Source organism: Lissotriton helveticus, chromosome 4_1 (assembly GCF_964261635.1).
Source record: "Lissotriton helveticus chromosome 4_1, aLisHel1.1, whole genome shotgun sequence".
Taxonomy (NCBI): domain Eukaryota; kingdom Metazoa; phylum Chordata; class Amphibia; order Caudata; family Salamandridae; genus Lissotriton; species Lissotriton helveticus.
In genome coordinates this window covers 516,059,557-516,080,912 of record NC_136063.1, presented here as the reverse complement: position 1 = coordinate 516,080,912, position 21,356 = coordinate 516,059,557, and the positions used below count along the sequence as shown (strand labels likewise).

At 41.6% G+C, this 21,356-nt stretch overlaps 1 protein-coding gene across 1 annotated transcript in view; it reads left to right on the top strand.

The window, feature by feature from the left end:
- Nucleotides 1-21,356, top strand: part of STMN2 (stathmin 2) — a 175,886-nt gene that overhangs the window by 103,669 nt on the left and 50,861 nt on the right. The window contains exon 2 of the mRNA XM_078687115.1: nucleotides 428-523. Coding sequence (XP_078543241.1) covers nucleotides 428-523 — 96 coding nt within the window. The remainder of the gene's footprint in view (nucleotides 1-427; nucleotides 524-21,356) is intronic.

Sequence of the window (21,356 nt, the reverse complement as noted above, 5' to 3'; positions counted from 1 at the left end):
TACAACTGAGTTAGGTAATAGGGTCATCCACGCAGTAAATAGGACTAGAATAGTCTGTTAATATGCTCCAATATTCACAGACGTGTCCTACACACGAAACAGAATCATGAAAAATATAAGAAGCGATGGGTTAAAATTTGAAAGAAAATCCAAAGGCTTTTTAGATCAAAGTTTTCATTAATGCTAGAATAGAAGACCATCATACGTGTTCTGCATTGGACCTGAAAATATGGTGCTGTATGAATTGACTAAATTAGCTAATTATTCATAAAAATTAAGCAATTGTTTTCAGTTGTTTTTATAGCGATTGTTCTGTTTTTTAATTTAGTCCTTTTATTCTTAGAGAGTACACTAAATGAACTGTGTTAGAAACAAATGCTCATAACGATGTTGAACCTACTGACCCTGTGTTTTTTTTTACCCTTAGCCTACAAAGAAAAAATGAAGGAGCTATCCATGCTGTCCTTGATCTGTTCTTGTTTCTATCCTGAGCCGCGCCATCTTAATATCTATACATATGATGGTAAGAAAATACAGCTGAAAGAAGCTGCCTTTGTAAATACTTTACTGGGACTTAGACTGGAAATGATTCATTTTGCTCTGACCTTCAAATGTGATTTGGTCCCTCCTCTACAGATTTGGCCATCGACTTTGTTGCTGGTAAATGTTGTTGACTTAACGTGGACCACTATGTGGAATGATTGGTTTCTAAGGACTCATTAAGTTATTGATAGATCTATGACTGGCCTGGTAATTTACAGGGATTTGCAGGAAATGCTGACAAACAGGAATTGTGGTGTTTTAGGAGCTCATAGAACAGGCTTCAGTTAGGGCTAGAGTTGAAAACTATTTTGCACGTGTACATTGAATTTATTATGTGCAAAATGCCAGCTTTGTAAAAGAACATCCCTAATCCTGAATCACACAATCAGGATTGGGTTTGTTTCATGTGTGCAAAGGGATGAATTAGTGCCATCGTTATTGTTTTTCTACTTAAAATGTGTACAGGAGTGGATTTGTGGGCATTTGTAAATGGTCTACCTAAAAACTCATACATTTTTGAATTTTCACATATCTCTAGCAGATACTTTACCCAAATGTATGCCCGTGATAACCAGGAATAAATATATTTTTAGAAGAGTGAGAATGGGAAGGAAATTCCCCCATATTTAATGGGTGTGTAGTGGAAGGGGTTTCTCCACAGAGAACAAATATTTTCAGTGGACAAAAAAATAAAATAAATCTTAACTGTGCAAATGCTAATTTCTGAGAGGTTTAAATATACCTTTTCCTACCATGTAGATTATTGAAGGACATCTCCAACTGTTGTAGATTTCTACAGTATTCCTGAGATCCTTTATGAATCCCATAAGCAGTGGTACACATCACATGGGGGAAATGGATGTTTGACAAGGGGGAGAAAAGGGGGCCTGAATCCTCTTGAAGGGAAGGAAAGTTTGCAGACTAGCTTAATCCTATAGACAGTGGCACCCACTACATCGTGGCAAAAGGATCATTGATCACCCCCCTCCATTGGGGTAGACTATTAAGGGTCTTGTCTCCTCTGGAAGGGAAAGAAGGCCTGCAGATCAGCTTTATATGTTGGTTTCTGTTGGACGGCCACAACTTACTCCGTGTTTTCTGCATGCAAGGATGAAGCCTAAGGAACAGGAGACAACACAAAGAATGTGTGATTTTTCAAAACCATAAATGTGATATGTGATAAACATTATTTTAATAATATATTAATGCCAGTAACACTTTTAATACAGGAGATCTCTAGCTAGAAGTAAAGTAGCACCTTTTTGTTTTATTATTTAAATGACAACTCAAATGCACAGGGTTTGAAGCAGGAGGGATTCGAACAGCTAAAGATACAAGCAGTCGCTTTCCAGCGTGTTCATGTGTTTCATATGAATGTAGTTTTACCATTTTGTAAAGAGTAAGGGGGTTTGCAATCTCTTCCTTTGGTCAGGCTGTTTACTACATTGTCCACAGTAAAGTGCCCACGCACCAGCTAGTCATTGCTATCTTATTGTATAGTTAAAGAACAGTCATTTGTTTTTATATAGTGTGTCATGCTGCACTGCTGAGGTGTGTAAGAGCAGTGAGTAATAAACATTCCTAAAATCCTATTAATTAGGGTTGGTGTAACTTGCGTAATTCAGTGTAGCATAATCACACAAAATTACCTAAATATTTTGCGAGAGTCGCATTATTATGCGAGAGGAATAACTCTGCATTAATGCAAAAATGCCTCCTCACTTCCAAAATGGGCATGAGAATGCATTTTGTGCTAAGAAATAGCGCTAAATGCAACAGAACACGAACAGCAGGCATAAGCATCCATTCATGCTTGCTAAATGTCCTCTAGACATAGGGTTTTCCCCCAAAGTACTACCGGCACTCACCACAGTTTTCATAGCACAAAATGCCCCCTTGCATACAAATTGGGTGCAAGAATGCATTTTTCTCTAACAAATAATGCTAAATGTGCTTTTGGTGTAGGACTTCCCCCCAACTTAATCCCAGCATTCAGCGCCGGGACACCCCCCCCGTTGGGGGTAGCCGTGAGCTATAAGTGGGAATAATAATAATAATAATAATTATAATAATGCATTGTATTTTTATCTGACTGTTTTATGAAATTATAACTGTATGTCATTTTTTTAATTCTTGAAATTGCATTTTGTAATGTATTGCTTTTAAGATATTTACGTATCGAAATAAAGCCTTTTTCACAGTCACAATAATGCACCCATGCATGCAAAATGGATGGGAAGATGCATTTTGTGCTAAGAAATAGCGCTAAATGCAGCAAAACATGAATAGTGAGCGACCACTCGTGGTCACTGAATATGCTTTTGCTGTAGGATTGTTTTCCCTCAAATTACTCTTAATTATGTGTGCTGGAGTAATAGCATTATTATCAGCAATTCCTCGTCAAAGACTAACAGAGAATTATTGAAATTACTCTGACTACTCCAGCACAAATTAAATTACGCCCAGGCCTAGTATTAGTTTAACCAACCATGAAAGGAGCCCTGAATCTTGAGTTAGCCTTGCTGAGACACACACTTGTGAGCTACAGGTCACAGCAGGTGTTATTGGTGAATGCTATCTTACTGAGCCGTGTTGTTGGCATATCAGAACGTTGTCTCTAATCACCACTGAGCTAGTGTTAATTAGGTACTGAAGAATGGGAGACAACAGAGGAACAAGAAAATTATGTAAATGAGGATGGGAAAAGTAAATGAAAATTGTGATGAGAATAAGTTCACAGAAGGGAGAAAAGAACAAGCAATAAACTCAGTAAAGATGACAGATGTCTGAACCAGGAGGAGAAGCACGGGAAAGCTGGTTGGTGGTGAAGAGAGTGAATGAAGGAAGAAAAGAGGAAGCAAAGATGGAAGGAAGAAAGAAGAGACGGCTGGAGCAGGAAGACGTTTTGAGAGGGAGCAGTTTGTGACTGAGTCATCACTTCTTATCTTATGAGTTAAGCACCAAGCTCAACTAAAAGATGTAAGGGCAGATTATTAAACTTTTTATACTGGGTTTACATCACAAAAGTGACTCAAATCTGCGCAAAATCATTTTTTATTAACTTTCCACTGCAAAACTTGTTTTGTGCTGGAAAGTTGCCTAAAAGTAATGCAAAGCAGTACAAAGTGCTGCTTTGCTTTCCTTTCAGTCAAGGGGGCATTCCATTAGTGGTACATGAGCATTCCTGCGTAACCATATATGGCTTTTGACGTAAATCTCTATCTACTAACAATAGTAGACATAATAATAAAAACAATCCACATTTGTAAAGCGCGACCAATCACCCGTAAGGGTCTATAGGCGCTGGGGGCCGTCGGGAAGATTAAACAAGCTATTGCCCAGAGTCACATGGTACTGGGCTAACCTGCCACCGGAGCCGGGGGTCGAACCATGTTCCCCAGATTCCAGCATCCGTCGCCCTGGCCGTGGCACCACACCTCTCCCAGACAGGGTTTTGTACCAAAAAAAAAACACACTTGAAAACAGGCATTTAGAAGTCGAAATTCTTTTATTTCTGCTAACGTTTCCCACTTTGCATGTGTGCGGTACTGTCCAACATGCATCCAACGTAGAAAAAGTTTTAAAGTTAGTCTAACCACTGTATTTTCTAATGGAAGCACATCCTTTCAGTACATAATCCTATTCTAGTCTCACAAAGACACCCTAGCACTATGACACAAAGGTGTGTTTGAGATGCTCAGCAGCCTATTTGTACACCACCACTAGGGAGCGTTCTGGATAGTCCCATATCTTAGAAGATATGATGCTTCCCTGCTCTTTCCTTGTCACGCAACACATCACATAACGTTTGGGTGCAGCACAGCATTGTGTGACAGTTTGGTAAATGGTTCAGTCAATGTGTTTTGGGAACTGTAGTATAATACTCAAAGTCTTGAACCACCTATTATCTGTCCAGTGCATTACTCATTGCTTTAACAGTACTTACACGATGGTGATGTGACTTCCGTGATGTTAAATGTTTGAAAGGTTGTACTTTACAATTAAGACGATATTTGGAAGTTGGCCTGCCTGCCCTTAAGAGTTAGAGATTTCCTTCAAACAGAAATTCTGCTAAGATACATTCCTTACTGTTTTGCTCCCAGTCTTTGAGAACTACTAAGAAACATATCTAAATGAAACAAATGCATATATTTCTATTGTTGGGGTTATCTGTTAAGTATTTTAAGCATTTCTCAGTTCTTTATTTAAAGTCTGATTTGTTTGTTCTTGGAATTTGATGGGAGCTGCAGTGTCTGAGCATCAAGGTTATCTCCATATTGTTCAATAGTTAAAATGTATTCGACAGAACGTGTGAGCCAAATAGGCAACCTTTATTCTATATATAGAGAAGGCTGAGCAATCCAAAGCTTAAGTCAAGAGAGGCATATAAATAAGTGTGCCAACAACACTTTCAATGCTGATATTTATATCACATATTTACAGTTTAAACAGTCAAATCAAATTAAAAATACAAACACATTTGAAACACAATACTAGACACAACACTCATGTCACACAGTACAGTAAAATGAGCACGTGATACACGTAATGAGAAGAGCTATCAGAAAGGGATCACTGCACACTTTCAGAGAAGTTATAACAACAAAATAGATTCATGAAACCTCTGCCCTTGACTAAATAACTATAATATCTGTGATCAATTTTAATGTTTGTGAAGTCCATCTCTTGGCAAAGCTCTGAATGTACCTGGAACCAAAAAGACACAGAACCAATACAAATTTCAAGTATCACAACCTATTTTTCACAATTTTCTAAGACTACCGACACTGTTGTCCATATAGGAGGGTCTTATCCTTCTAACCAAAACAGTATATTTCGTATGTCTGCTGTATTTAAAAAGTATCTGCAAACCCAAATGTACCTGAGCATATAAACAACACGCATAAACAAAGAGATTCTATCAATGTGTGGTGGTTTGAATTTTTTTATTTTTATTTTTGTGGGTGATGAAAAAAGTATAATAATAAACTCTCTCTTCGGGTGGTAAAGATGAGAGCACAATGTGCTTGTTAAAATACCCCTCACACACTAAAAAAATCCTTTAGTGTCATGCTTCATCATTGGGGTCTTCCCGTCCCTCTACGGGGCGGGGCGTGCTACGACCTGACGAACTACGCGGGAGCACTTTTAAGGTGACAGAGGCTATGTGACAGTGCAAGGTGGGTGGTGTCAGTGAAGTGTAGGGACCTAATAATGTGTGGGAATTAAAAAGCTAAAAATCCTCTGGCTAGTGGAAAAAACCAATTTGTTCACTTCCCTAGCTGGGGACGTTAAGAAGGGAGTTTTGAGGTAGAGCAATTAGCTAACTACCTGGTCTACATGTTTCGTAAGCAGTCCCCTACTGCTTACTCATCAGGACCTTCTAATGGCCCCTACTAGAAAATGCTCGGTTTCTAAGTATGATATGCCTACAGTCCTAAAAACTAGCAGTAAAAATCCACTGTCAGTTTTAGCTTCAGGGCATGAGCTGGCCCAAGGGAAGCAAGATAAAATTTATCAGAAAAGTTGACCTAAATGTGGTCTCTGTAAAGAAAAAGGGAAAAAAAGGGGGAAGAGAGAAAAGCACAAATTTATACAATTGTATCTATAATTTGTCTTTAAGCACAAATTAATATTAGTGCCACTAGTCCCACTTATCATTCATATTAGCCCAACTGATAAAGAATATACTTGAGACTTTATGGACAAAGAGACGGTTCAATTTGCCATCCCCTGGATGTTCGTTTTTCTTGTTGACCGAACATCATGTAGCCCCCTGTAATTAGGGCTGGTTTCATCTCAACACACGCACACTCATAACTCGATGCACACATTAGCACCACACAGGGATAAAAACGAGGGACCCGATTTTTGTTCGAGAAATTCAATTCCAGCAATATTATTTAGAGACAGTCATTAAAATCCCCATTGGGCACACCCCGGTTTTTTGATAGATTTAGATACATACTGCTGTGGCGCATGTTGTATGCCCCATGAGCTGACAGATGGTAGGTGTTCACCGCGGTAATCTGCAAGAGAGAAGCCGCGCCCTTAACGTCAAAAAACACAAAACACACAAACATATTGGTTCCTGTCTCGTGGGCCAAGTGTTTAAAGACTTTGGTCAGGGTCTATTACTCACAATGTCCGCATAAGTATAATGCCTTACTCCTACCCGTACTGCCGCTCTGAAGAATAGTCGCGTCTGAAGTTTTGCAATCATATAAGCTCCGCTAATCGCCGTGGTCGCGTTAGGTGTGTGCTGGCAAGACTAGCGCGCTAACATAAGATGGCCGCCGTCGATGGAACGGAGGGTGGTGCATTACCGGAAGTCTTTCTTCCGTTTTTATTTCGTTGCCAAGAGACCTGAGCCCAAACAATTTTTATATATATATATGCTCTATAGTTCTCGTTAATTATTGCCGGTCGGTTGATTTAGTCCAGGTGACAGTTCTAACGGTGTCTATAGTGGCTGACACTCGTATCTAGCATATAAATAACGGACTGTTTAAGAGGCTGGATTGACACTGTGGGGGGGATCGAGAGGCTTTTGCCCAGATTGTGTGTTAGAATCAATAAAAAGATCATGATTATAACGGTGTCTGAGGTAACTGACCATAGTGTGGAAGTCAAAAAAAGATTCATTTCTCCACACCACTTTGTGATTCTGCACTCCACGGTATCTAACGCAGGGAAGACAGAGGGAATCCCGATTTTCTGGTAAAAGAATGGCCGACCTAGGCCTCGCATTCACCGAGGATGAAATTTCTAATCTAATGGCCACTCTGGGGACTTTTGAAGGACTAAACTCCGGGTGCCCCTCCACAAAAAATAGTGACTGGGATGAACTGGAGGAACTGAGGAGAACCCAAATCAAAACTGCCATCCATGGGCTACTAATGTCCGAGTACTTGAAGGTCAATACAGCTCCAGCGGGCCTTGTAGTTCAGAATGAACCATTTATATTTCTCGAGGACAAAACTTTCAAAATTGATTGGTCACAAATTTCGTGGAGATGCACACGAGATTGGATCGTCCTGATCATTAAAACGGCAAGCAGACTGGCAAGTGATTTAAAAGTGGAGATACAAGCAATAGAGATACGTCTCAAGAGCTATGAATCTCCAGCGAATCTAAAGAAATATCTTGACGAACTAAATAAAACATTGAATGATTTTGAAATAACTCTCAAAGAAAGTAAATACGAGAAACTCAAAAAAGACACCAGTAGGTGGACGAAAGAAAAGATCTACCCTTACATAAAGGACAATTACAAACCATCAAGTGACAATATCTCTAATGATGATTCATCAGATGCTGGATCCAACAGCTCCAATTCAAGTGGCAACAAAAGCCCTAGCTACCAGGGCGCACGAAGAAATTTCCGACGACCCAATCATCGTGGCATGCGGGGATGGAATAGCTACCCTCAGCCGATGATGTATCCCCCACAACAGTATGGCCCACCGCCTTTTCAACATCCAAATGGCCCCTTTCCACAATGGGGATACCAACAAGACTATGGATATTTTGACAACTCGGCTCCTTTTTTAGGGGCACGCCGAGGACAGAACAAGGGGAGGAACCGGAGAGGCAACTCCGTACACTGGAACACCGAGGAAGAAGGAACTCCGAGAATGTCAACCAGGAGTATGACAGGTGCGTCCAAGAATCAGAAATGAGTCTAGTGGTAAACCTCACAGGCACGGAGCTATCTGAGTCGCAAAAAAGAGTATTAGAAAAAGGCTTAGGATATGTCCCCACTGCCAACATGGATAAATTCCACCTGTGTAAAGAAATTCAGGAATTTATAAGGAGGCTGAAACTCCAGGCCTTCTTCAAAGATAAGAAGGATAACCACGAACAAGGAGACACAGGACTCAAGCCACGATCTACCTTCACTCCTATGAACAACACACTCCCCATCGAACTCCTGACCTTCGAGAAAACGGTCATGAAAGATCTTGAAATCCTCGATCCAATGCAGAGACGAGTCTTCCAGAACATCTCGAACGAAGAGCGACAAGCACTTCGAGAATTGAGCAACAACCGAGAAGTGGTCATAAAACCAGCGGACAAGGGGGGTGCAACCGTGTTACTGAATAGAGAACAATACGACAAAGAGTGCACAAGATTACTACAGGATAAAAGAAACTATGAGATCCTACAGACCAACCCCACGGAGAGAATAACAATCAAAATCCAAACAATGGTAGAAGAGGCCCTGTCTCATAATTGGATCACCAAAAAAGAAGGGGAGTTTCTATGTCAAAAGAACCCGAGAACCCCTTATTTATACATCTTACCGAAGATTCATAAAGACCTAGAGAATCCCCCGGGTAGACCTATCGTATCGGGGATTGGGTCGGTCCTTGAACCAGTCTCTAGATTTGCAGACGCATTTCTAAGACCCATGATACAAAGGACATCGACCTACCTTAGAGACACCAAGGATGTGCTGAATCTACTCGAGGAGGTGTCATTTGATCCTAACACACAGCTGTTAATCAGCTGTGATGTAGAGAGTCTTTACACCAGTTTGCCACACAATGAAACCCTGGCAATAATCGAAGATGTTCTCTTCGCAGACGATTGGGAGTATCAAACTCCACGAAATGTGGTGATGGAGTGCTGCTCTTTGGCACTAAAGGAGAACTTTTTTGAACACAACGGTACCCTATACCTTCAAAAACATGGGACCTGCATGGGAAGCGCATTTGCTCCAAGCATAGCTGGTCTCTATGTTCACCATCTTGAGGAAACAAGGATATTGAGTGCTAATAACCCATTCAGAAACAACATCATGATCTGGAAGAGGTACATCGATGATATCCTTATCATCTGGGATGGAGATGATAAGACCGCTCAGCAGTTCCTCACGTGGCTCAACTACCAAGACGAGTTCCTGAAATTTACCAGTGTCACTACCAATAACAATCTGGTATTTCTTGATCTGAACATTTTTCCTAAAAATGGCAGATTAATGACAACAACACACTTTAAAAGCACCTCAAAGAACTGTCTTTTGATGTACCAAAGCTTCCATCCTAGACATCTGAGGGACAACTTACCCTACGGCCAGTTCCTGCGACTTCGCAGGAATTGCACCGAAATTGCCAACTTTAAATCACAGTCCAATGATTTACGGAAGAAACTACAAACGAGGAACTACCCTCAAAGGATCATTGATCAAGCTTACAAAAGAGCCAGGAACAACTGCAGAGAGAGCCTCCTTGAAGAGAAAGTGAAAAAAGTGGAAGTGCAGAGACCCATATGTGTTACCACGTATAACACGAGTTCGGATCAAGTAACCAAGATCATTAATAAGAATTGGAAGATTCTCAATAGCGGAGGTCTTGCAATCCCGAAACCCATGTTTTCACACAAAAGAGCACAGAGTGTGAGAGATATACTGGTACACACCAGACCTAAGGAAAACAAGGTTAATACCCAAGGTAACTCCAGTTTTGTACAAGGACACTACCCATGTGGTGGATGCAAGGTATGCTGTCTCACCAAAAAGAGTAAAACACTAACTTTCAACAATGGGACAAAATGGGAGCAGAGAAGCTTCAGCAACTGCAACAGTTCCAACGTTGTATATTTAATCACCTGCCCCTGCAATCTTGAGTACATCGGCATGACCAGCAGGGCTGTAAATACAAGAATAGGTGAGCACAAGAGTACAATCAAATGCAAGAAGTCAAGTACAAAACTAACCAACCACTTCCTGGAAAGTGGGCATAAACCTGAAGACATAACCTGGACTGTGATAGAACAGATTGACAACGAGAAACATCTACTGGAAAAAGAACAAAGATGGGTGTTTCGTGTCCAGTCCAATAAGCATGGGTTGAACGATGAAATACCGTGGGGTCATCTGTAGATCCTGCACACCTACTCTCCACTGATGGGTACCTCCTTCCCCATGTGTTTTATTAAAAACTTTGGCCACCCCGAGAGCCCAGCAATGGATAAACACCTGTTTTTGATTGATCATAATCACAGATATAGTCCAAAGGCAGTTCCGCTGCCACGTCTGGGGAGTTTACCCCCCTTAGGTCTAGGGAAACACCCCCTTTCCCTAAATGACACTATTAAGTCAATGGATACCACGCAATACTATAATACTGCTGTAAAGCTTATTCACCTTAATACACAAGTCCGCAGTAAAACTCTCTCCGTTTTTATAAATATAATTTTATATTTCTACCTAGCCCCTGACTAGCCCGCTATATGCCAGATTTTTACACTATGGTCAGTTACCTCAGACACCGTTATAATCATTATCTTTTTATTGATTCTAACACACAATCTGGGCAAAAGCCTCTCGATCCCCCCCACAGTGTCAATCCAGCCTCTTAAACAGTCCGTTATTTATATGCTAGATACGAGTGTCAGCCACTATAGACACCGTTAGAACTGTCACCTGGACTAAATCAACCGACCGGCAATAATTAACGAGGACTATAGAGCATATATATATATAAAAATTGTTTGGGCTCAGGTCTCTTGGCAACGAAATAAAAACGGAAGAAAGACTTCCGGTAATGCACCACCCTCCGTTCCATCGACGGCGGCCATCTTAGGTTAGCGCGCTAGTCTTGCCAGCACACACCTAACGCGACCACGGCGATTAGCGGAGCTTATATGATTGCAAAACTTCAGACGCGACTATTCTTCAGAGCGGCAGTACGGGTAGGAGTAAGGCATTATACTTATGCGGAAATTGTGAGTAATAGACCCTGACCAAAGTCTTTAAACACTTGGCCCACGAGACAGGAACCAATATGTTTGTGTGTTTTGTGTTTTTTGACGTTAAGGGCGCGGCTTCTCTCTTGCAGATTACCGCGGTGAACACCTACCATCTGTCAGCTCATGGGGCATACAACATGCGCCACAGCAGTATGTATCTAAATCTATCAAAAAACCGGGGTGTGCCCAATGGGGATTTTAATGACTGTCTCTAAATAATATTGCAGGAATTGAATTTCTCGAACAAAAATCGGGTCCCTCGTTTTTATCCCTGTGTGGTGCTAATGTGTGCATCGAGTTATGAGTGTGCGTGTGTTGAGATGAAACCAGCCCTAATTACAGGGGGCTACATGATGTTCGGTCAACAAGAAAAACGAACATCCAGGGGATGGCAAATTGAACCGTCTCTTTGTCCATAAAGTCTCAAGTATATTCTTTATCAGTTGGGCTAATATGAATGATAAGTGGGACTAGTGGCACTAATATTAATTTGTGCTTAAAGACAAATTATAGATACAATTGTATAAATTTGTGCTTTTCTCTCTTCCCCCTTTTTTTCCCTTTTTCTTTACAGAGACCACATTTAGGTCAACTTTTTTGATAAATTTTATCTTGCTTCCCTTGGGCCAGCTCATGCCCTGAAGCTAAAACTGACAGTGGATTTTTACTGCTAGTTTTTAGGACTGTAGGCATATCATACTTAGAAACAGAGCATTTTCTAGTAGGGGCCATTAGAAGGTCCTGATGAGTAAGCAGTAGGGGACTGCTTACGAAACATGTAGACCAGGTAGTTAGCTAATTGCTCTACCTCAAAACCCCCTTCTTAACGTCCCCAGCTAGGGAAGTGAATAAATCGGTTTTTTCCACTAGCCAGAGGATTTTTAGCTTTTTAATTCCCACACATTATTAGGTCCCTACACTTCACTGACACCACTCACCTTGCACTGTCACATAGCCTCTGTCACCTTAAAAGTGCTCCCGCGTAGTTCGTCAGGTCGTAGCACGCCCCGCCCCGTAGAGGGACGGGAAGACCCCAATGATGAAGCATGACACTAAAGGATTTTTTTAGTGTGTGAGGGGTATTTTAACAAGCACATTGTGCTCTCATCTTTACCACCCGAAGAGAGAGTTTATTATTATACTTTTTTCATCACCCACAAAAATAAAAATAAAAAAATTCAAACCACCACACATTGATAGAATCTCTTTGTTTATGCATATTGAATTGGAGGGTGATTCTGTCAATACCTCTACACTTCCTCTATTGTTTTTGAAAAAACATATAAACAACACAACAGAAAGCAAACACAACACTATCAACAGTGTCAAAGAGACCTGTAAACCCGGAGTGTCTGAGGTGTGGAAGTGCGATAGGCTCCTTCTTACATACGGTATGGGAATGTGTACGGCTGCAAACATTTTGGACTGGCGTGTGGGACTGCCTTGAGGAAGTTTTAGCATGGGAACTCCCCCGCACACCGAAACTCGGTCTCCTTCATGTTATGGAACAAATTGGGGGTAATAGATACAAACGACATCTGCTTCTTCTGGGTCTCACAGTGGCCAAGAGGGACATAGCCCAAGCTTGGAAAGCCCCCAGGGCTCCGCTGGTAGGGGTATGGAAGCGAGGCATGGACTTCAACATGGGTCTGGAACGCCCAATCTTTGAGGCCAGGGGCTGCCCCAAGAAGCACTATCGGATCTGGAAGAAATGGGCGGACTATAGGGGCTTGCTACTAGACCCCCCGGCAATTCGGGCCTCTGATTTAGACCTTATTCACAATGCCCCTGAGTGAACTGAACCACATGCTATTATTGAGATACTTACACTCCTGTTCTGGACAATGTAAACACCTGCAGGGTGGGGGGTGGGCACTGGGCTGGATTACGGGGAGGGGGGTTCGGGGGAACGTTGATTGAATACTTTGATTATAATTGCACTTATAAGCTCACTGTCTTCCTGCTTCCATGGAAGCAGTGTTTCTTTTCTATTCTGTCAACTGCTAAAACCCAATAAAATTTGTTCTGAAAAAAAAAGAGACCTGTAAGGCAAGAAGACAATCTCTTGCCGATCATGCACATAAATGGGGTTACAGTGGAGGTACTTCATCCTGCTGTAGGGCTGTAGGTAGACCACAAGGGTCAATGGAGCCCTCTGGCTGGCTAGACAACTGAGTGCTGAGCAGCAGGAACATGGCAGATCAAAGGGAACACCGATGAAATTGAGGACAATATTACAACTCGCAAGAAGATTTTCATGCTTAACAGACTGGGGCCCCACTATCTTGACTATACTTCCAGGGTTTGGTCTCTCGGATAGCCTATTTCCTTCCCTGGTATGGTGTATGGTGGACTGATCAGATAAACAAGGTTTAGTGTTCAGCAGCCCACCTCCATCTTATGTACAGGGTTACTAACAGCCGGAATGTATGACATTACAACGCATGTTTTTACCACGCATGCCTTTACAACGCAGTTTTTACAATGCATGCCTTTACAACGCATAGCGCTTAGGGATGCTGGATAGTGAATAGTTTAATTTACTATTCCAACTCCAGTCCCCGTGGATAGTAGGGAAGGTGTTGGATAGTAAATTAAATCTATTTCCTATCCTAGAGCGCCCCCAGCGCTATGCGTTGTAATGACATGTGTTGTAATAGTTGCGTCGTAAAGGCACTGCGTGGTAAAAGTTGCGTTGTAAAGGATGTTTCCCTAACAGCCGTGGCTGGCAGTGGGAGGAAGCGCAGGGCGATGACATGGGAAGGGGGATGGGCAGGGTGGGGGGTAGTAATGTATGGATTACGGAGTTTTACAGGTAAGTAAACATTTAAATAAATAAAACGAATTTCGTTTTGTTCACTGCATCCCAAAATGCGATGCAGTGCACGCAACGAAATTTGTTTTCTTTTTTTAAATATTTACTTACCTGTAAAACTCCGTAATCCATACATCACTACCCCCCACCCTGCCCCTCCCCACGTCACCACCCTGCATTTACTCTCACTGCCGGCCGCGGCTGGTTACTAACCCCTCTCCATTGATGCACATGAATTGAAAAAAAGCTTGTGTAGCGGGGATTTATGCACTATCTTCTCCTGAAAACGAATCCCAAGTGTAGATGTGTTTCTTTACCTGCGATGGGTACAGGGGCTCAATAGACTAATGTATCCACTTCAGGCTCCTTTGTTTGACCATATAGTCAAAGGTTCTAATCAGCCAATCATCTTTCTAAGGTCGATAAAATGAGTACTGTTGAGTTGGGGGCAGTGCCAAGAGAGCCAAAGGTGAATCTGCCCTTTACAAATACACCTTATGTTATGTTAGTAAGCAGGTGTCCACCTCAAGGTATGTACTTGTGCTCCTTGGAAGATGAGTGGAGTTGTAATGGAGCATAGATTATCCCTCTTTACAACCATGGGCTGACCCCTTACCTCATACTGACTCTTCCTATGTCAGGGTTCTTTGACTTACCAAGACCTGGGGGGATTTGGATGGCAAACACAGGGTTCACAGAGGGCAGAGTGCTCGCAGATGGAGCGTACAGGTGTAAGGAGACACATTCTCTGGAGATAAGCACAAGCTCCGTAGTAGATTTACCCCTATAAGAATCAATGCTATATCTGGTGATGGTTTTACAGGAGAGGTCCATGGGCCCAGTGTGGGAATAATTACTACCTTGATTGATACCCTTACACATACCATGTGGTAACCTGTCTAGATAATGTAAACTTAAGAATTCTAGAAGGAAAAGGCTAATGGGAAAAATAATCCCTAGTCTTCCAAGGAAAGGCAAACGTCAGCTTAATCCCATATTCTGGAGAAATATCCATGGACTGAATATTTAAAAGTAGGCTCAGGCCTCGATAAACTACGCTGTCAGGAGTCTAGAGTAAACTAAACTGGGTCTAACCAGTATCAGACCTACATTTCTTCCAGTGAATGATGAGCCATTACCTAGGATGCATCACCATTACTCTTTGTGATCCTCAGAACTGATGGATGTAATAGAAGCATAACCATCTGTCCCAGTCTGATATTCTGAGGCATCTTTGACAGCCTCTCCACATCTTCTCAGTAATCTCTAGCAGGCGTCTGTTTGGAGGGAACTGACTTTAGCAATACCATTTATTTACAAGCAAATGATACAGAATCTGACCTGGAAAGTGGCTATCGAGATGTTTAAAGGAAAATACGATTTAAAAAAATTAGATCAGCACTAGGCAGCAGTGGAGAGAGAACCCTTTCCCATCAAGCGAACAGTAGCGACATTCAGATTTGTATTATTCCAAAAGTACCCGTACTACCCACCACTGCATGCACCTGTGTTTCGAGCATACAGAGTTGCAGGTTGCAATATAAAAAGTCACCAAACCAGTGGCAGTATTTTTTTAGCATAAATATGATAATGCCATATTATAGATCTGTAGAAAAGAACCTAATTTTCTGTTGCTATACATTCTTTAATTTCATAACGTATTGTCTTTATGAGACAATGACTCTGTATAGCCTTGGTAAAAAGGTGAACACTCCTATAATGTGCCTAATACTCAAGGCTACAAACCTTGAAGAGCTTTAGGCACCTGAAGAAGACCTGAAGAATCTCAGAAGGAACATGTGGATTTTAGGCATAACACTAATGTGATTGTTGTGTATGCAAGCCCAATGGCTGTGCTCTGCCATTTCTGAACACCTGATGGGAATGGGAGTGGATGCAGCAGCTTGCAGCAATTAAACTAGTGCAGTTATATTTTCTGCGATGTGTCCTTTGTCCCTTAAACCGGCTTCTTTCGAATGAGACAGTTTACATTGCCTCCCATTTGTTTTGACCAATTTACAACCGTGTCTAATTCCAAAGATGTAGCTGTATGCTTAAGGAAAGCTAACCAACCACTGGTTAACATGTAGCAATCTTGGCTCTACTGCCATTTCATATGCTTTGTTTTCTAATATCATTTTTAATTCAGTCTCAAAGTCAGCCTAATTCTTAGCCCCTTCGCCGTGGGGGAAATTCCCCCACGGCGCCGGGGGGAGGAGGGAGGACCGCGGCGCCACGGAGATCGTGACGAGCCCAGCTTGTCATGAATCACAGTGGAGCTGTGCTCATGACGAGCTGGGCTTGTCACAACCCCGCCCACTGATTAATTCTCCTGCACAGGCGGGGAATCAATCACGCGTGGGAGGGCCGCGGCCATTATGACGAGCCCATGTCGTCATGAGCACAGCTCCACTGCGACTCATGACGAGCTGGGCTCTTCATGAGCATGGAAGGGGTTAAATACAGAATGGTGATAAAAACCCACAATCTGAAAGTTCAGGGCAAATGGGCATTGGTTTTGGCTCCCTTTTGCCTGTCCAACTACTTGTATAAATAAGACCTTTAGTATAATCTTGAGCAGTAGGTTGTACTGATTTAGGAATCTTTGGACTTCATGGTGGGCACCACTCTATAAGTCATGAGGGAAGAAAGGATCAATTTATTGGATACAGACGCACATATTAAATAGTATTGCTGCTACCAGGGTAATTAAACTGGTCCCCAGAGCATTAATTAACGCAGTGTAACCATGTTGCTTAGTTTTAACAAGGTTAATATTTGATGGCATTGGGTGACTGTTCTTATTGAGTGTTGCTCAAACAATGCAATAGTTATTGTAATACTGAGGAATATATGCCCATAGAGATTGACCCACAGAGATACAAAGACCAGCAAGATTTAGTTTCACAAGAATCCACGAGGGGATTCATGTGAAACAAGTCAGATGTCTGCATGTGGCACTAGTATGTGTATCATACTAACCTAGCAGCTAAGCAAGGGGAAACATATTTGTGGGGATTACTAGTTGCTAATCAAGCAAGTACATCAAGATCAAGCTTAGTTTTACACCTTGAGTTACACAATCACATTATGTGAGACCTTAGGCTGTTTGGTAATGTCCTGTAGTCCTCTCCTAGATAGTGAGGTTTAAATAAGGAAGCTTTGCCCATCTTTTATGTGCAGAGGTAGCTGGCGAACATTGAAAGTATAAGGGTATCAATACCCACCTCTAATTGATAGAGTGAATGAGGGTTTTTTCAGGGTTCTCCGTCTGATAAATGTTCAGAAATAAGGACAAACAGTGAATTTAAAAGCACAATTTCCACATTATTTGTGCCACAATATTGCGGTTCTGAAGTTGTTCTAATAGAATATACCATTATTATTTGTGGAGTGACAGACACGCATTACCTTAGCCCACTGGCTGTGGGGGTTCGCCATTTGCAAGGAAACATTAGACAAATTGTGGCAAAACTATAATTCTTTAAGCACAGTCTTCCTAAAATTTTCAAGAGCTTTAGGAATTAAAATCAGTTACTAAATATGCAATATCATATGGCAGTCATTTCATATAATAAATATAACAACATTAGCCACAAACTCACCCTATCTTGTAAATACAGAGGAGATTATTCACAAAGACCTTTTGAAGGACAGAAGTCACATTCCTGTAGCACTCTTTTACATACTCTTTCATGCCCTTGTGAACTGGCCACACAATATAAAAAATGTAAATAATAGGGGAATAGGGGACTATTCGGGGAATAATTTATATGCTATTAGTACAAATTGAAAGGATTATGCACTCTTTGCACTTTTATTAAGGGAGAGGATGTGGCCTAACAGCAAGAGCTTCTGACTTCAGAGCTCGGGATCAGGTTCGAGTCTTGGCATCAGCTCAACATTCTGTGATTCTGGGCAAATCATGTAATGTCCCTGTGCCTACGGGCAGTGCCTGGATACCCTCCCGGGTGATAAGCTGCGCTATACAAATCTGCGTTTCATTTAATTTCATTCAAAGTAAGTTTGGACGTTCTGGGCCAATTCACCAAGGCATGTAAGAGTACATTAAAGTGTATTCCTCAACGACTTCTACTTTAAAATCTGCACCTGAATGTTGACATTTCAAGCATAAAAAAGCCGACATACTGGAATTTCAAAAGAGGGTTATGCTCCTTTAACCTGTTTTACTAAGGTATCCTTCAAAATAGGAAAAACTTGAAAGCTCGCTTATTTAATTGTTTTTTTTTTATATATAACTACACCTGGAATTCTCATTGTCATCTGGTTTTCACCATGAAATTTTACACCTTAGTGACAGCTTCAAGAGAGGATACAATTCATCTCTGCAAGCTCACAGCCTATCCAACGTTCTTCCTGTGTAACCACCCCTCCAATACCACTTATTTTAATCCAAACTGGGTACCCTCATATTAATCTCTTCCACAATTTATTTGTAAAGATACATATTTTATCTATTGTCGTTATCAGGCCAAGTGCACTAATGCCCATCTTGGGCAGACTACCACTACATGAAAACATTACCTAAATAATTAGTAAGGGCATGGGAAATAAAATAAATACCAGCCGTAAGCAATCAGTGACATAATGAATCAATATTAAAACAGTATAAAAAATATTACCTGCAAAAATCAAAGTTAAATAAGTTGCTTCAAACCCCTGGAGAAAAAATCAAGAACTAAAAATGTAAGCTTAAACTCAATTGAAAAGAAAATATTGAAAACAATGACAACGTTCACAAGAAAAATAAATGCAATGAAAGTACAGCAAAGATCCAGAAATTGGAAAATCAGGAAAAGGATAAAAAATAGGACTTTTATCAAATTGTTTGGTAAATATGCACCCCCATTTGCAAATTACCAGCATGTGAGAAGCTTCGCTCAGCACCAAATTTGATAACGGCAGAGCTGAAGAATTTGTATTTCAAATTCAGGACTTTTATTTAAATCACATATTTTGAGAAAAAACAACCTGAATGCCTGCATCTAATTTGAGTTCTACAAAGACACATAGTGCACCATGTGGTATCAGTGATCTGGAAAACGTTATGTAGCTGGAAAAACTCTGAACTGGCCAGCTGCATTTGAGCTAACGGACGTCAGTACAATTTGCATGCGGTCCCTTGGTCCACAAATGAAGACCCACAGTTCAAATCTCAAAAAGGGAAAATATTGTAAACCTCTTTGCACACTACAGGACAAGTCTGCAGTGAACTTTTCCAAGCACAGGCACTTGTTCTACAGACATTCCACAACTGAAACCCTGTTTATACAAGACCAGCAACTGGTTAAATTGCACTTCAGGATATTGCACTCCAAGTTAACTTTCTCTGAGCACAGGTCAGACTCTTATTCTGAATAACGCAACCCATTCTCCAGCTGCTACAAATAAGGGCAGCAGTACCTTCATCTAATTCTAACAAGTCGGGTGTTTGGCGAGTCACGAGTTCTGTTAGGCTCCTGCTGCAAAAAATCAATTATCTATAGTGTCCAATTGTTCTCAGGAGCTAGATCTGTTCCATACCAAATGCCTAATGATATCTAAAAAGATACCACTGCAGCCACCATGTACACTGGACCTGCACTAGATCTGCAGCCTCAAAGAATATTGTCACAACTAAGGACAGGGGAACCCTACTCACAAGGAACCAGGGTACTGGTTATATATAGGAAAACTGTGGTTCCAGTGGATAATAGTAAAATAATGTAAGCAATATATATGTACAATCACAATAAGCCTGTAAAGGACCTAATAATATCAGAGGGCAAAATGAACTTTCAATACAATTTGCTCTATAACGTTTTTATAGACACACAGTAAATAGTATAAACACTTTCTTAAATTAAAAAAGCGCAACACTTTGTGCATTGTGACCCCAAGTGAAAATGGAACCAAAAGGTGACTATGTACAGTGAACAATTTACAAAAGGTTTATATAAATTGCAAGAAGCAACCATTCAAATATAAATTATCAACAGCCTAGGTATACAGTATTTACAACAAGGGGTGGTGAGGGACAGAGTCTCTGAATTAAGCAGAATACTCTCACCCAGTCAAAAGATCAGGGCTAGATCCAACACCGTTTTTTAGCTCATTGCACCATCCCAGTTTCAGAACCTGGCTGTATGCAAATTAGTCTGTCCCTGGCCCAGTGCATCATGGGAACAGGGCAGACCAGACTACAAAAGCCAATTCTTACACTGGGAAGGAAACAAGCTTCCGGGGACCGGTTTCTGGCATTACAGCCGTCTTCGGCCCGGCTTGCTTGAATCCTGATGGTGCAATGAGCAAGGGACTCATGTCTGAGTATACCCTTCCACGCTTAGGGTGGACAAAAATATTTACAACAAGGGGTGGTGAGGGACAGAGTCTCTGAATTAAGCAGAATACTCTCACCCAGTCAAAAGATCAGGGCTAGATCCAACACCGTTTTTTAGCTCATTGCACCATCCCAGTTTCAGAACCTGGCTGAATGCAAATTAGTCTGTCCCTGGCCCAGTGCATCATGGGAACAGGGCAGACCAGACTACAAAAGCCAATTCTTACACTGGGAAGGAAACAAGCTTCCGGGGACCGGTTTCTGGCATTACAGCCGTCTTCGGCCCGGCTTGCTTGAATCCTGATGGTGCAATGAGCAAGGGACTCATGTCTGAGTATACCCTTCCACGCTTAGGGTGGACAAAAATATTTACAACAAGGGGTGGTGAGGGACAGAGTCTCTGAATTAAGCAGAATACTCTCACCCAGTCAAAAGATCAGGGCTAGATCCAACACCGTTTTTTAGCTCATTGCACCATCCCAGTTTCAGAACCTGGCTGTATGCAAATTAGTCTGTCCCTGGCCCAGTGCATCATGGGAACAGGGCAGACCAGACTACAAAAGCCAATTCTTACACTGGGAAGGAAACAAGCTTCCGGGGACCGGTTTCTGGCATTACAGCTGTCTTCGGCCCGGCTTGCTTGAATCCTGATGGTGCAATGAGCAAGGGACTCATGTCTGAGTATACCCTTCCACGCTTAGGGTGGACAAAAATATTTACAACAAGGGGTGGTGAGGGACAGAGTCTCTGAATTAAGCAGAATACTCTCACCCAGTCAAAAGATCAGGGCTAGATCCAACACCGTTTTTTAGCTCATTGCACCAACCCAGTTTCAGAACCTGGCTGTATGCAAATTAGTCTGTCCCTGGCCCAGTGCATCATGGGAACAGGGCAGACCAGACT